Raw genomic sequence first — 16,990 nt, forward strand, 5'->3', positions numbered from 1 at the left:
GATATTTGACACAAAATCCTTTATGTGGTATTATTTTAGTGAGATCTTTGTTATTTAAAGTTGTTCTTGAGCAAAATTAAGAGCTGTGAAAGTTCTCAGCGCAAATACATAAAGAAAACATGTCTAATGCCTAGAGTTGGTGATAAATGAAAAAGATTTAACTGGAGCATTTTTGAAACTGTTGTAGATGATCAGTAATTTAGACATAATCTCTGGTCTTGGTGTTTCAGAACAAACCTGATAACAGCATTAAGGAGTTGGGTCCATACAGCAGTTGTCCAAGTAAGCAAGTTGTACATAGGTTACAAAAAATAATTTGATTTGCTTGTAATTTAGAATGATTGTTGGGTTTTTTTAGGTAACAGAATTACTTTGTTTTGTAAAAACCGATGGAATATGATCATAAGACCGATTGTATTTTTCCTTCAGAACAGAAACAGTCTGGAAAAAAAAATACAGTCTGCAGCTGTACAAGAGAATCTTGGCATCATTATTAGAAATCAAATAATTCAGCATAAACTTTATCTGGATCTTTGCTTTTTCCCTCCTAACATAGCATGGTAGTATAAAGATTGTTTAAAGTGCTGTCCTACAGTATATTTTGGTCATAAGTAATAGGAACCATATTTTATCAGGAGAAGGATGCTTTTTTTGAAGAAGAATTAAGGATGCAGGCGAGAGCACTAAAGAAAAAAACCTAGACATAAAGTATTGGCACTAATAATTAATAAGTTGCTTATACAGGTTCAGTTCTAGTCATTTCAGTTTCACAGTTCCTTGTGCTACCTTTTGCAGATTAAGAGACGTCATATTTGATCTAAAAATGTTCAACTCTGCAAACATGGTCTTTTCATTGGATAATTTATTTTTTGAAAGACCAGATACAAAACAAAGGTAAATCTCTATTGTTACATATGTATAATTGTTTTCCACAGTCTGATTTGTTTTATAGCAGAATTATTTTTTTGTAACTCTCTTTTCTGTCTGCCAATAGAAATGGTCCAGAGATTTCCAGGTTCATAACCTATACTTGGAAATGTTCTCCCAAGCACACTGAAGTTTGAATGATGCAGGTGTATCTTGGGCTATAAGAAATACGGGTTAGCACAAGTTTTGCCTGTTAAATATTCTGCAGTTAAAAATCACACGAATTAAAGAATATCTTTTAGCAAGAGAAACAGTAGGTTATTTATAATTAGTGATTTTGAGTTAGGTGGTATGGAGGGTGCTTAAAAGTGCTTTGACTTTTACATTTGTGTGTTAAAAATAGGTATCTAGAAAATGAAGAGCCTAACATTTGGTGTATTGCACCTGCTCCATCTATTTCTGAAATTCCAGCTGCAGAGGAATTGCAGAGGGAACTGGAAAAACCCGCAGCCAACACTCATATGGGTAAAATACCATAGAATAAAATTATAGAATCATTTAGTTTGGAAAAGACCTGGAAGATCAGGGAGTCCAACCATTAAACTAACACTACCAAGTCTTGCTAAGCTATAGGATTTGACATTCATTTTGGGTGGCTTAACAAATAATTAGCTTTACAGATAATTCCTCTTCTCTCTTTTGCTGTGAAATATGAAATATTCTAGGTATGCAAATATAGACAAAGAATGTATTTTAGTTGAGAGTGATGATCTTACATATGTTTGGAGTGTTAGCAGTCATCTTTGGGCATATAAAGGCTACAAGTTTACTGTGCAGAAGTGGGCAAGGTAAGAAGTATGATCAGAATTTCAGCTACTCTACATTGTTCCATGAAGTATCATAACAGTGGAAAGCAGCTGTAAGAGCATAGTGCAGCACATGGATCTGATGACCTGTCTCCCACCCAAGGAACGGAATGTTTACTTGAATCTCACTTTCTTCTTCCCTTTTGTGGCTATTTTACAAATTGCTATTCAGGAGGCCAAGTTTGAATCTGGCCATTGCTTGCTGCTAAGTGGGGTATTCCTTCCATCTGGATGTGGATCACCTTAAGGAAATCTATTTTGAAGAATTCAGTTGCTTTACCTCTGTCAGCTAGATTTCTGCATTTCTTAGCTGCTGTGCTGATTTACAATATTCTCTGTTTAGGAATTACGTTGTTAAGACAGAAGGTTGGGGTTTTTTTTTTCTAGTTTCTGGATGGATAACACTGAAATTAAGTCTGTGGAATACAGCTGTTCTGTAATCTTGTTGCATTCAGTTGCTTATTTCTGCTCTTGCTTTCTTTTTGCTGACAGAAATGCTTGCATGGGCATCCAGGTCAGGACACTGATCCTACTGAGAGATAACCCTGTGAAATGTGATAATTAACCAAGATGACTATAAAACTATCGATAGGAATTTTGACTGTTGAGATTGCAGGGTTAATCTCATGGCTGTTTGTAGTAGTTTGTCTTCAAGCTTGGTCACTGTGTCATTTTTTTTAAAGACCATCTTTATTCGGGGACAGGATGGAGAGTTTCTGTCTTACAAACTGCTTTGTAGTTCTGAGGAATAGTTTGTTCCATTAGTTTGTAGAGGAAGCATAGAAAGTGGCCGCATTTTTATAACTTTTTAATTAACAATATTTATTGCATTCATCAGCATGAGTCATAGAATACACCCTAAATTTCTTGCAATAAGATACATGAATTTGGTTTATTCTGTGTGGAAAATATTAAAATTACTATGAATAGGAAAATGGATATTAATAGAAATAATAATTTATTGTTTTTCTAGGAGGGAGAAAGCACCAGAAGTTTATACAACAATGTAAGAGTACCTCTGAGGAAGGAAATGATAAATCACCAGCACCAGTTCAGTTTGGCATAGCCTCTGAAAAAGGAGTGCTCCAATTAGGTGTAGGAGAAAGAGAGAAAATTAGTTTTTGTCATGAAAGTCTGAAAACGGTTTCATTGTTTCTCTCGTCTGATGAAAATAAGTCTAAGATGGGAACAGGGGTTTCTCATCCACCTGGTGCAAATTTTTCACAAAGCAAAATAGAAAGTAATTTCCCAGAAAACAGTGATGATGATGAGAGTGCCCATTCAACATTAAGAAAAAGGTGAGTGCCTAGTCAAGTCTGATCATTTATCAACCGTCAGAATCGCATTACTACATTACTATTTTACACACATTTGTTAAACACAGAGCTTTGCATCCTTCAACTGAAGGTACTTAAACAGGGTTCCAGTCACTAACACTTTTCAGTATAAGGAAGAAAGACGTTTCCTTTTGTCAGTATTTCAGTATTACTTACTGAGAAAAGTAGGGATGAGGTTCATTGCTTTAATTTTAAAGTAATTGTTAGATAACAAAGGATTTTCAAAATACTATTTTGAGTTCTTTATTGACATGGTAATGAGCAAGACGGCAAAGATCACTTGCTTTTCAGGGCAGAGGTCTGCCAGCCAGGAATACCTTGAGCAGTTCTCAACATTATTTCAGTGCTTCCTGGGAGGAGAGGTTTTACAGATAAACACATCTTCTGTGCCCAGCTCTTCTCATTCCTCAGAACCTGTGTGTCTCTGTTGTTCCTAATTATACAGAGAGTGACAGTTAATCTCCTGTTGGGATTCAGAGCTCATCCGGACAGGCAGTTAATTCTGGTTCTTTCTGAAATGAAAGTAAAGTTAAAATGTATCTTGAAAAGAGTCTTCAGGTAGAAGAATGCCAGACTAAATAAAGTTAGAGACTAACTTTTCTTATGATTGTATCTTACTAGTTCTGCTTCTGATGCAAACATACATCATTTTAAAATTTTGGAGAAACTGTGCAACGTTGCAAGAAACTAATGAAAATTCTGGATCTTCTGCAGCTTATTCAAAATGTCTGGTTATATGCACAAAAATACAGAATTGAAAGATAGACCTGTTGATGTGAAAGGAATTGATACTTACTTAAAAACAACTGAAAACATGAAAGAAGTGAAAAAAGAAGGTTTATGGAGAAATAATCATCATGCTCCGATTACTGAAGTATCAGATTTTACTCTGCATAGAGTAAATGATGAGAACATTGCATCTAAAAATGGAATTAATATGAAATCATTTTCTAATGCTTCAGAGATTCTGGATATGACAGGTAATTATTATTACTCTCTTTCAAGAAAAATAGTCCACTGTCTGTCTTTGGTATATAATAGTAATGGATAGCCATGATCTCAGGTAGAGTGAAGAACATTTTCCCACCAGCTCAAGGTGAGATAATTGGCTCAGCTTGTAAGAAGATACTGCAGTTTTATGGAACTCAATTGCCCTGGGTTTTAATATGAGCTGGGTAAACAATTTAAGAAGAAAAGTCATGTTTTCAAAAGTGCCAAGTCATTTTGAAAATGTCACTTTGAATTAGTCCTCTAAAGAATTTGAGAAAGAGCAGCCTCATTCCTTCATGTGGTAAACTGGCTCATCTTCATTTGAAACCAAAAATTGAAAATGAGATGTTTATTTGTGATGTGGCTTATTCTTGTATCTTTGTGGAAAGAGATTTTTTTAATAGGAAAAATCTGGAAAATGGAGCAGAGTGGTGAGGATTTTGGTAACAGTATAAAATACTTCTTTTTGAAAATATTTTTTGGTTTTAATAGTTTTTAAATACATGTGGTTTATTTCTAGATTCTAAGCTTTTTGGGACAGGGACTCATTGCACCTGTGGAATGTACCTTGAGGACCTGGCTGACTCCTGCAGAAATACAGAATAGAAGAGTAGATCTAGCAGAAAATTGTAGGGCAGAGCTGTGGCTTAGGATGGGATTTGGAAGCTGGTCAGGAGTGGAAAATGTCGTTGCTGTCTGATTGCCTTCTGAGCAATGGTGACTAGGTTTGTGGATGAGTGAATAGTGGATGTCATGTGCTTTGACTTCAGTATGGCTTTTCATAGACTCATGGAATGGTTGAGAAGCACTGTCTTCTGCAACATTTTTGTACCTAAATTAGGACATCAGCAATGGATGTACAACTGCATGGGTAGAATAACAGTTGGATGGTCAGGTTCAGAGGGTCACACGCTGCCCAGATGCCTGCCACAAGTGGATTACTACTGTAGGGGTCTACTCTGGAGGAGGGGACTGCCAGGGATCTCATGAAATTCAGCAGTGACAAATGCAAAGTCCTACCCCTGAGAAGGAGAAGAACTTGCGGGTCCTCTGGGATGGACTGACTGGGTGCAGCTCTGTGGAAAATGCCAGGGGTCTGAACGTCAGCCAGAGCATGTGACCTGTAACAGTAACAGAAGCCTACAGCATCCTACAGCATCCTGGGCTTTGTTAACAGGAACAGAGCCAGGAAGTTGAGGGAAGTGATTATCCCCTCGGCACTTCTGAGACTGCGTCTAGATTCTGCATCAGGTTTTGAGCCTCTGGTACAGGCAAGACATCCTTAAGCTGGAGAGAGTTCAGCAAACGGCCACCAAAGATGGTCCTTTCAGATGATGAGTTTGTGACCTCCTTGTCCTATATATTACCCAGACCTTGCTATAGCCGTGCAGTGCCTCACAGAACACACAGCTTGGGGTCAGGAATGTACTTTTCATGGTTATTGGTTGAAAACAAATCTGGTTTTATAAACTTACTACTTCTATTTCTTTAGGAACTGCAGGAAGAAAATTGGAAATTTTGAGGGCTGTTACAGAAATACGTATCCTTATATCTGCTGTATCTGATTTACTGATTTTATTACAATGCTTTTACATTTACAGAATTACAGTTTTAATTTGTAGCAATAGGAGCTCTTGCATTACACTGTAATAGTTTTCATTTCTAACGTAATGCTGGGAATCAAATGATGTATAAGTGTTTACCCTTTGGACTTCCAAAGCTAGAATGAAAATAGGACAACTTATAACTCATTCATTGCTAAGCAAATTTATTCTTATTTCAAACATTTGAATTTTATCCTCAAAACTGTTTATTTTTAAAATGTAAACTTTTTTGTTTGCATAATGTGTGTATTTCAGGCAAGTTTTAATATGCAGACACACATATACACATACATCCCCATATACTTTAAATAAAGGAAGAGTGAATTATTATTTAGGCTTATTAGGAAAACTGAATCCTTTTGTCCCATTTTCTCAGGACAAAATAAACTTCACCTACTCCTTATAGGTCTGTATTTATGTTGTAGTGTGCATACAGTGTATGTCCATTCTTTAAGCAGGTTTCACAATAATTTTCCTTCTTGGCTCTGCCTTGAACCCATAACACAATTAACCATCCATCTATCTATGCCAATTTTTTTTTTCTCTGTTTTTTACACTCTTTTCCATATTTTTTTTCTAGTAAGCTCTCAAACGATATGTTAAATAGCAGAAAGAGGAAATGCCTAAATTTAGGCAATTAAAATTCATGTGAATAGTTTTTAGAAGTGTCATAATTTCCAAAATTAGTAAGGACTTGGTTGTTCTGAATTTGCCATAGTCAATGTTCTTCATTTTGAAAATACAGCACTTATTTAGAAAGGGAATTTTAGAGAAGTTTAAGAAAATATCCTTATTTTCTTTAGTCTAATACTTGCTTATCTTCATCCATTTTTAAAGCTTATACTTAATTGCTTTTATTTCTTGTTCTACTCCACTTCCTTTTCATCTTTATTTAGTCTCTTAATGTAACATAAATCTGAGGCCTCAGCAGTTCATTGTTCTTGTTACTGGTGGTGTTATGTCTGACTGTGTGTGCATCCTCAGCCTGATCAGATGTTACAGTTAGTCTGCGTCTGTGGCTTCAGTGCAAGTCCAGACAAGGATCAACTCACTGGATGTGTAATGCAACAACACTCTCTTTTCCTCTTACTTGTATTCGAGGTAAGAGTGTTGTAGTCTGAAGAATCTTTGAAACCACTGATGTAGGTGAATTTTCTTTGCTACTGTTATGACCAGACAGACAACATTATGCTGATTAATTTGTGCTGTAGTACAAATATAATGTGACCATTGACATGTTAGATATGCTAACAGCAGCGCTTTGCTTGCTTTTGTGTCTGGTTTGCAGTGTAGATTAAAGCTTTTGTCCCTTGCAGTTTCACATTCCAGAATTGTATGCCATTCCATGAAGCCTGTGCCAGGGAGCAGGGTCTTGATTATTGGTATAATCCTGGGACCTCTCAAATAGGTAGTGGATTTTTTTGGCGAAGGGGAATATATGGCACACCAAGAATCTAAATAAAGCTACTCAATAGTTTAGTAAGTTGCTTTTTGATAATATTTTACAAGCCTGTATCAGTGAAAGATTTAAATTATAAGAAATTATAAGTTCTAAAATAAATCTTATGACTTTCAACTGTTTAAAATTCCTTAATGCTGTCAAGCAACCCAATTTAGGAGTATTTTTAAGGAGTTCCCATATTTCAACTATGCCCAGTCTAAAGCTTTGGATGACGTAAGTATGAAACATTAGCTGCAGTACAAAGCAGTATTTTGTAGATAAATTTAAATAATACTTTGCTATTCAGAACTTAATAGGGGTTAGAACCCTGTAATGTATCTAGAACCTTTTCCTGCAATAGGTGAGCAGGGTTGTGCTTAGCTGGGAGAAGAAACCAGAAGAGCTTTTAAAACATGTTTTCATCAGTTTTAAATACATTTATGTGCAGGTGTGAATTCTATGTGTATTTCTGCATACAGATTAGTAATATTTTTTAAATTATTTTCATAAGAAGATTAAGAAAAGCAGAGCTTGAGAGAAAGTTGTCCATTTGAAAGACAAGTGGTGTTTGTCCATGCCCTTTTGTATCAGCTAGGCTCTCTTTAAAACCAAAACTTCTTTTGAAAGTAACCAGATAAAGATTGTATTACAGATATTGCAGAGAGGAGATACATGATCCATCAGTCTTCAACAGAGCACTTGAAATCTTTATTCAACTCCAGGGGAAATCCAGTGTCATTTACAAGCATTTATAAGAATGTTGTTTTCAAGCTACTTTTGATGTTGCAAATGTTATTGGTTCAATTTCTTACCCACTATAGAAGGAGAAGATTTTAAGAATGGTGTGTATATGATCAGAATATTTAAATTATATGGGGAGCTGTGGTTTTGCTCTTTTCCCCACACATTTTTAGTTTTATACATAGATTTGGGTTATTTTTTCCTTACTGCCAAATCTGTGTTTATTTGCTGTTGAGAGCTATACATCATATTGGCCTGTAAAATAATCTTGTGTGACTCCTCCCAGAATAATGGAAAACTGCATGTATGCAAGATTTACTTTCATGGAAGTTGCAAAAACAGAGTTCTCAGGGTAATAGTTTTAAAAACTTAACGTTCTATTAACATGATAGATGTTAAAATTATATATATTCAACAATGTTGAAATTTTGACTGCAGATTGAATTACAGAAGGAAAACAAATTGCACTTGGAATTTGAGCACAAAATATCTCTTTCTGATGAGCCTACATTTGGTTCCCGTTGAACAGTGGCTGTTTTAATGTCATCTAAAGCTAGATACTGCTGGTTTTGCTTGCTGCAGAATGGTAGACTTCATTCTGTAATAACTTTAAGATGAACAGTATCTCATTTATGATTCTGTGGCAGAAGATGATGTTCTTTTGCTGTAATGTAAAGTTCACAGCTAATGCAGACATTTTTAGAGGACTGCATATGTCAATGTAATAATAATTTCCCTGTGTGGTTTTTCCCTAACAATGCTTTTGGAATATAAGAATAGGTACAATGGATAGCTGTGTTATATTTACTACTTTGCAATTCTTTCCTAGCTTCTTTATACAGATAGGAACTTTGTGATTTGTGCTCCAACTGGCTCTGGAAAGACTGTAATGTTCGAGCTAGCTATTACCAGATTACTCATGGAAGCCCCACTGCCTTGGCTAAATATTAAGGTTGTTTACAGTAAGTGTTATGCAGCTTTAAACCTTTTGGTGACAGCAGTAGAAAACGTCATTCTCTAAATGTGGAGATCTGGATGCCTGTTTTAATAATATGGATATTAAATATGTTAAGAAATTGTGGCTTACCTCATTCTTTAAGAAGTTGTTTAGTTTAGGGTTTATTTGTGATACCATTGTAACTATTACTAGTATTTAACACCACTGTGTAATTGTAGTGTTCAGCATTGCCTATACCAATGAAAATAAAGAAATCTTGTGAAGAATTTGTCATCTAAGAAGGCAAGATAGACACAAAACGGGAAGAAGGAAGCAAAGAAAACTAAAATAGTGTTAGTGGCAGATGCCTGTCTGTTGCTCTGAGATGAGGATCAAATCTTCCGTTTTTAGTTACCTGACAAGGTTTCATGCTGTTGCTTTCTGTCTACTAGTTCAAAGGCAAGAGAGCTGTGATCTTCATGAGTTTAATTGATCTGTGTAGGAACTAATGAAATACTTGAGAGTAGTCACAACCATTACACCTTTTATTTTCTTTCCTTTCTGGAGAATTGAATTCATAACATGTAAATCAGGTGAAATTGGTGGCTTTGTTCCAGTTTTAATTAATTCATACAGTGATATATTTGTCAGTCTGCTGTAAATGGTTTATATTTACAGAAGTTTCAGCTTAATAATTATATTTTCAAATTACGTGTTCAAATTCTTACAGTAAAGCTAGTGTTGATTTAGAGTTTACTGTGTATTTTAAACAGAAGGTGTATAAGCAGGCATGTATTACTGTTTCTCTGTCAGCATACTGAGATGGAACATTTCAGTGCACTGTAATGGTTTTGATTGCCTTGGTAGAACTGATACAAATTGGCTGGTTGGAGCTTTCAGTAAGGAAGCAGTTACCTCCTGGTGGAATTAGAGCTGTTGACTTTTCCAGGTTTGACAGTGATGAAGAAGGAGACATGTCAGTTTTCCAAGTGCTGGAACAGAGGTGTTAGTCAGATTATGTACTGCCAGAGCATGCTGTGCTAACTGGTTCTTGGGTGGCCCAATGTATATGAATTAGCCTGCGCTAGTTGTGTAAATTAGAATTGTTTCTCAAGAGCTATAGCACGTGCTGAGGATTAGTGATTGAAGATCCAGGAGCAATCATTAGCTTCTTGTATTCTTGTATAGCAAAAGATTATTACTTTCACAATTTTGAGTTACTTGCTTGTAGCTTAATCATCTATTTTCTGGAGCTGCTGATTTCATTGCTTTATAGGCCAGTGCTAATGCTTACGAGATTTTACACCTCTTTCTGAAGAGGAAACTGGTTCTTTAAATCTCTTCATTTTGGGGATCACTGGTCAGCTGATGTGATGCTGATGGTTCATTGCAGTTGCTTTAGCTAGTCTAGAATGTGATCACTGCAAGATCTATTTAATTCTGCTGTTTTCAGATCATGTGTAGATCACTTCTTTCACTTAAACCACTGTGTTTTCTGTATAGATTACCCATCTAATACAGACTTACATGTGTTGCTTGTGTCAGTCTGTGTAGAGAATTACTTCTGATTTCTAGGAATCAACCTCCATCTGCAAAAGTATAGTATGTGTCCTCAGTGGGAAAAAAAAAATTACGAAGAAATAGATTGTCCAGGAGTCTGTTTATGAGGCCCAGCATCAGAACTGCTACCTGCCATATTAGTTGCTACTTGCTGTCTTAGCTGCTTACGCTGCTGACTACACTTAACTGTACATTTGGTTTAGATAGATTTTGATTTCTTCTAGTACACTGTCTCTTGCTCGTGGATGGTTTCTCACTTATGACCTCTTTCCTCTCTAAATACAGAGTGCTCAAATCATTCTGAACTGGAAGAAGGTTGGTGTTTGTATGATCTTTTATTGGAAAAGATGTCTTTCCTGTGGTTTCTTCCACATGTGAGAAAACCTCCGGTAGCTGAGTGGCTGTTTCCATGTGGGATTGAGAAAAAAATTAGGATTAAGAAAGGGCATAAATAACTGTAGTTATTTATGGTTCTGTTTCCGACTGCTGATGGGGAAGAACTGAGGCCCAGATCTCAACGTTGATCTGTGCACATGGAATAGGATAATAAGGTTAATAATACCAGTTACAAATTTTATGGTTCTGGAAGCAAAGCTAAAAATTAGGGAAATTAAGTTCAAGAAGACATTTTAAAAATCTCTGCATTTAGCATCTTTAGCAATACAGTTGAAGATCTGGTTTACCTGGTGTAACTCTGATTATCCTGTGTTGGTTTTAGTGGCTCCAATAAAAGCTCTGTGCAGTCAGCGTTTTGATGATTGGAAAGAAAAATTTGGACCTATAGGACTCAGCTGCAAGGAACTGACAGGAGATACAGTGATGGATGACTTATTTGAAATACATCACGCTGACATTATTATCACTACACCTGTAGGTTTCAGTCCCCATTCTTCCCAAAAACTAGGATAAACAGACTGTTGGTAGTCTACTAATTGTATTCTAGTAGGACTGCTCTTTTTTTTTTTTAATAAGTAGTGATCCTTATGCTTGCTCCTTATATAAGTAGTGATACCTTTAATAAGTAGTGATCCTTATGATCCTTATGCTTGCTCACACACTGCTGTGCATACTATTAGTTCATGGGAACAATAGCTAGTAATATAATAATGTGCCAGATGAAACATACATGGCATTAGCTTGAATTAAACTGATTTTGTTTCAAGATTCATTGAAGTTTAGGTGTGTCTGCCTGTACTGTACTTCTGGCATATGCTGGCCTTTAAAGCATCTTTCGCTCTTTGTTGTGGGGTTCTTTTCTCCCAGGAAAAATGGGATAGCATGACTAGAAGGTGGAGAGACAACTCTATAGTCCAGCTTGTACGACTGTTTCTCATTGATGAGGTAAGAAAATTAATGTTTTGTATGCACTGGGTTTGTTATTGAAGATAAAAGGAAACTTGGAAAGTATAACATTTATTTAACTCATGTGTACATTATAACTGGAGAAATATTTAGCAAATCTTTTAAAATTCCTAATAGGTGCATGTTATAAAGGATGAAAGCCGTGGTGCAACGTTAGAAGTTGTAGTCAGTCGGATGAAGACTGTTCAGTCTTCTCTTTGGCATCTTTTAGAGAATCATGACACTGTTCCTACCTTGAGATTTGTAGCCGTTTCTGCAACAATCCCAAATGCTGAAGATGTAAGGTCTAGATATTAACGTATTAACTGTATTTGAATTAATATAGTTGTATTTTATAAAATTTATCTGGACTAATAAATTCAGATTGATAAGAGTTGTGTCATTTTGAAGCTGTCACCTGAAGGCAGCTGTGAGGTAGATGTCAATGTTCCTCATGACCTACAACCATATGGAACTATCAGCCAAGTATGGACATGCTTCAAGTTTAGATTTCTGTTTGTGATTTTTGTCTGTAAGTACAAATCTCAATAGACTTGAGATTTCAGTACAAATTATATTGGTCCTCTAGAAAGCAGCACTTCACCTGTGATTTTAATGATAAAAGCAATGTCAAGTGTGTTAATAGTTTACATGTGACAAAAGCTAAGTTAATTATTGTGTGATGCAGTTAGAGCACTGAGATTAGAAGCAGAATTTTTCCACTTCCGTTCTATTTCTTCTTTTTTACAGATTGCAGAATGGCTTTCAGATAGTCAGATGCCAGCTGTATGCCTGAAAATAGATGAGGATCAACGACCAGTCAAGCTACGCAAAATTGTTCTTGGTTTTCCATGCAGTGACAATCAGACAGAATTCAAATTTGACTTAACTCTTAACTACAAGATAGCTAGTATTATACAAGCATACTCAGAACAAAAACCAGCACTTGTGGTATAACAGCTTTTCTTTTCATCACATTTGAAACTATTTCTTTCTTTAAAAGTGTTGGTTAAAACCCCCTGTTCTTATTTATAGTTCTGTGCCACAAGAAAAGGAGTGCAGCAGGCCGCTTCTGTTCTTGCAAAAGATGCTAAGTTTCTACTCAGTGTAGAACAGAAACAAAGGTATTTTTATGTTTGAGTTGTTAATAAGTGTTTGTGTGGTTTAGTAAATCTGTGATGTCTGTGAAGAAAGCTGTTGAGCTAATACAGTTTCTAGCAGAGGAGTGTCTGGAACAAAATCATCATCACAGTTGACATTCTTTTTGGTAAACTGGCACTCTTCTTGGGAAGTTTCATTTGCATCTCAGATTTTTAGGGTACTTTTCACAAACATTAAGTTGTTTCTAAAAGCTGCTTTCTAAGTATACAGATGTTAATGCCTATGGACCCATAAGGCCTTGTATTGCAAAAATTAAGCATATGAATAGTTGAATTGGATGTGGTCTTACTAGTGTTTTAAGTTAAGCTGTAAAAAGTCTTTGAATTATCAGGTATTTTTAATAAATACAGCCGTGACCCATGTTAGTTATTTACTTCAGGGTTGCTTAGTCCTGGCAGCTGCAGAAGCTACTTCCTGATTTTGGACCTCAGACATGGTCTTCTTTGCCTTATGTGGACAACATCTAGATCGTAGGTTGTGACATGAAAAGATGGCTGGGCTGGAAAGGCTGCAACAGCTGCCCCAGAGAGTCAGTTTGTTCCCTTTGCAAAGATGGGAAAAGTGGAGATTGAAAATATCCAAAGAATGTATATTTTTAATGTTATTATAAGACTTTGTCCTTTTGATAGTCTTAAAACGTAGTTGGAAACTAGAAACATCCTTAAAAAGCACAAATGCAGTAGAAAATGCACACGTCAAGGAATACATCTTACAGTCTTTAGTTGGTGTAATGTTGTATCTAGTTTCACATGAAGTTTTATTTTTGCATTTTAAAATCATACTTAGTCTTTGTATATTGCACTTAGGTTAGTGAATGTGTTTTGTGATTTTGAAGTATTTGGGGTTTTTGTGTGTGTTGCATAGGTTACAGAGGTCTGCAAATTCACTGAAAGATTCCAAACTGAGAGGTAAGTATAAGCTGCTACTTCTCTGCTCTGTGAATGAATACTTGCTTGAGTAGTATTATTTTATTATTATTATAATTATTTTACTATCAGATCTTTTAATGTATGGTGTGGCTTATCATCATGCGGGTATGGAGGTATCTGACAGAAAAATAATTGAAGGAGCCTTTACTGCAGGAGACTTACCAGCACTTTGTAAGTAAATTTAACTTTGAAAGTCAAAATGCTCTTGATGTATCCTGAGAAGATGCAGTTTGGAAGTGTTAATATTTTATGATTCTATGGTTTGTTTAACCTTTGGAATTATTACTTTGTGAAATCCAGATAAAGAGGTGTTTGTGTTTCAGATACACTTTACCCTGTGAGAATTCATACACACTGTTACTAAAGACTGTAGAACTTTTCTTCTTTTCAGCATACACAGAGGTCATCCTTCCTCACATGTCAGTGTAGGTCTGCCAATGTCCAGTTCTTTTCATACCACTGAGCCATCCTGTTGAGGTGAAACTCTCTGCTCGTGTCTTACCTCAGAGTTCACATGATGGTTTTTTTTGCTTGTGTCCTTTGCAGCAGTGAAACAGGTAAAAATACAGTGACAAAGTAGCCTTCTACATTTATGCTTCTTAGATTGGCATAATACTGTGTTCGAACTCCTATGCAAGGCGTTTTGACTGATGGGGAGGTTCCTAAGGAGTATTCCATCTGCTGTTACCTGAAATGAGAAGGTATCTGTTTGAGACAGGATGGTCTCATCTCATCCAGGCTTTCTTTCTCTGTAAAAAAATTCAGACCTTCTGGGAAGTGGTCTGTGTAGTTCATGTACAACTGAAAGATTCATGGATTTTTTTCTTTCCTGTACAATGATCATGGCTGACTATAAAAATTTAAGGTACATACCCTTACTGTGACCTGGCAACCTTGCTAGAGTTGCGTGGCCATGACATTAAAAAATCTCTGTACCCCTGCAATCTACTGTACTTTGGCTGCCTGGTGCACTGTGAATGGCTTTGCAAACTGCAGTGCCATTTTTGAAGTCTCAGGAGACTAGTTCTACAATTGCTTTTTGCAAAAATAACTGAAAACCTGTGCCACAGCTGAGCATGCTGTGAACATGCATGTGGACTACCACTGAAAGAATGCAAAGTTGCTTACTGGTACTTAACTCATTTGATATTTGTAGTTTGTATGAATATTTCTGAATCATCTGAGATACTAGAATTACATTACTACAGCTGAGGGGAAACTGAAAGAGTATGGGGCTTCATATGGGACTTTTCACTTTATATGTCTGTGAGCATGGTTGGGGGTAGAGTTTTAACACACCTTTCACAGGTACTGCAAAGGGGAAAAATTCTTTGCTCTTGAAACAGAGTGTATGTATACTCACAGTGTGTGTGTGCACACATGTATATATATATACACACGTATATGGACTAAAGTGATAGCACTGGTAAGTAACATCTCTTTGCAACTTTTTTATGGTTAGCTCATTTTGCTTTGACAAATATTCCATTTTGCAACCAACACAATATGACAAAACATAATACATAATATTCTCACAAGATGGGGTGGTTATGTCTTTAATTTAGATTAAAGTTTTCTTTCCTGATGCACCTGAATTTGTTTTCCTTTCATTTCAAAAAACAATGGAAAATTCATTAATACTTAGTTGTCCTAGTGCAATAGTTCTATCATTTGGCTTGTGTATGTGTCTTTCCATGTTCAGTTCCTGCCACCCCATATATTTGTTAGAGAAAATGAGTTAGAAAACATGACTGTTTTCTATTTTGTTTTCAAATTTGCCACAAATTTGATCGGGGTTTTCTGTGCGAGAGTGTGTATTGGTGAAGTAGTGCAATAGTATTGGTGGTGATACTGGTTTGGTACCATGGTTATGAAAATGCTAATGCCTGATCACTTAAAATATCTTAAAGAGATTGATCACTACAAGGCAAGATGTAGTCATGGCTGTATTCAAATATCTATCCATAAAGAAATACGAATAATGTTTTTTCAATGCATGTGTGTCATATTGAAGATGGATTAGATTCTGCATTATCTCCAAATGTTAAGGAATGTTTAAATAAAAATATCTGGGATGTAATTTGTTAAAGAATACTTTATAAAAAATGAATGCTGATGATCAGATACACACAAATTGTTGTGCAAGTACATGCTTGTAATCTATGTCTAACACTTTGTGGTGCAGAATGCCCGCTGCCTTCATTAGAAGATAAGAGCTCTTAGGAATCAGGAGTTAATCACTTATTTGCTGCTTTTTGATGTTTTTCATCTTGCAATCAATGTACTTTAATCTGATGTAGTTACTACTAGCACCTTAGCAATGGGAGTCAATCTACCTGCACATCTGGTGGTTATAAAGTCCACAATGCACTATGTTGGAGGAGTGTTCCAAGAGTACAGTGAAACTGATATTCTGCAAATGATTGGGAGAGCAGGAAGGCCTCAAGTAAGTTAATGCTTTATTATACTGATGTTATCTATAGGTGGATCCGTAGAAACTGTTCTTGGCAAAGAATCTACAACTATTTTACTGCAGTATTTGGGTTTTAAAGGGTTGTTATTAATATTTAAATTACTCCTGGGTAGCTTCTTAATTTAGAAAGAATTCTGCTTGGTTTTGTATTGCTCACAAAAATGTACTGCTTCACCTTGCTCTGGAAAAAGATCTGAAGATCACATTTAGGTTACGTAATGAATGAGGAGTAGAGAAAAAGTAGGAAGCTGGCCCACAACTTAAGAATTCATGATAAAGATTCTGCAATATTGAATAGTATTGAATAATAGCACAGAGAACCATGTGCATTTGTTCTCTCAACAGCAGAACAAGAAAACATGTAATTAAGTTAGAAGGGGAGGGGGAGGGTCAGAAACAGTGCCTTCAGAAAGCTCTAATTCATCTTGCTTCCACAAGAGGCTGCTGATGCCAAGAGTGCTGTGTGTTAGAGAGGCTTTAGACATTTCTTTGGTTGTAAAAAAGGAAGAAGGGGGTGGGGTTTAAAAATGGTTATTTTAATTATGCCTCTTTAAAGTCTCCAAATGGTTTATGTTAAATTTTACACTCTTTTTTAATATTTAGAATAAAGATAGATAGTGTGAGCCAATATAAAGCTTAATACAGGAGACAGGAGATAGGCTGCTTATATTAGCCGCTGTGGTATGTTGTGTACATGACAGTGTTTTATCTGGACCTAAGATCTTAAACTAGTATGGAAATGC

General features: G+C 35.9%; 1 protein-coding gene across 1 annotated transcript in view; it reads left to right on the forward strand.

The window, feature by feature from the left end:
* Positions 1–823: 823 nt before the first annotated feature.
* HFM1 (HFM1, ATP-dependent DNA helicase homolog (S. cerevisiae)) overlaps positions 824–16,990 on the forward strand; it is a gene marked incomplete at its 3' end in the record, with an annotated part of 34,901 nt that continues 18,734 nt past the window's right edge. Inside the window, exons 1-15 of the mRNA XM_010010917.1 lie at positions 824–894; positions 1,271–1,392; positions 2,707–3,031; positions 3,785–4,050; positions 5,553–5,600; positions 7,269–7,339; positions 8,676–8,808; positions 11,062–11,213; positions 11,607–11,684; positions 11,823–11,984; positions 12,435–12,635; positions 12,720–12,808; positions 13,710–13,753; positions 13,844–13,945; positions 16,075–16,220. Coding sequence (XP_010009219.1) covers positions 824–894; positions 1,271–1,392; positions 2,707–3,031; positions 3,785–4,050; positions 5,553–5,600; positions 7,269–7,339; positions 8,676–8,808; positions 11,062–11,213; positions 11,607–11,684; positions 11,823–11,984; positions 12,435–12,635; positions 12,720–12,808; positions 13,710–13,753; positions 13,844–13,945; positions 16,075–16,220 — 2,010 coding nt within the window. The remainder of the gene's footprint in view (positions 895–1,270; positions 1,393–2,706; positions 3,032–3,784; positions 4,051–5,552; positions 5,601–7,268; positions 7,340–8,675; positions 8,809–11,061; positions 11,214–11,606; positions 11,685–11,822; positions 11,985–12,434; positions 12,636–12,719; positions 12,809–13,709; positions 13,754–13,843; positions 13,946–16,074; positions 16,221–16,990) is intronic.

This window comes from Nestor notabilis, unplaced genomic scaffold (assembly GCF_000696875.1).
Source record: "Nestor notabilis isolate BGI_N333 unplaced genomic scaffold, ASM69687v1 scaffold25933, whole genome shotgun sequence".
NCBI classification, from domain to species: Eukaryota; Metazoa; Chordata; class Aves; order Psittaciformes; family Psittacidae; genus Nestor; species Nestor notabilis.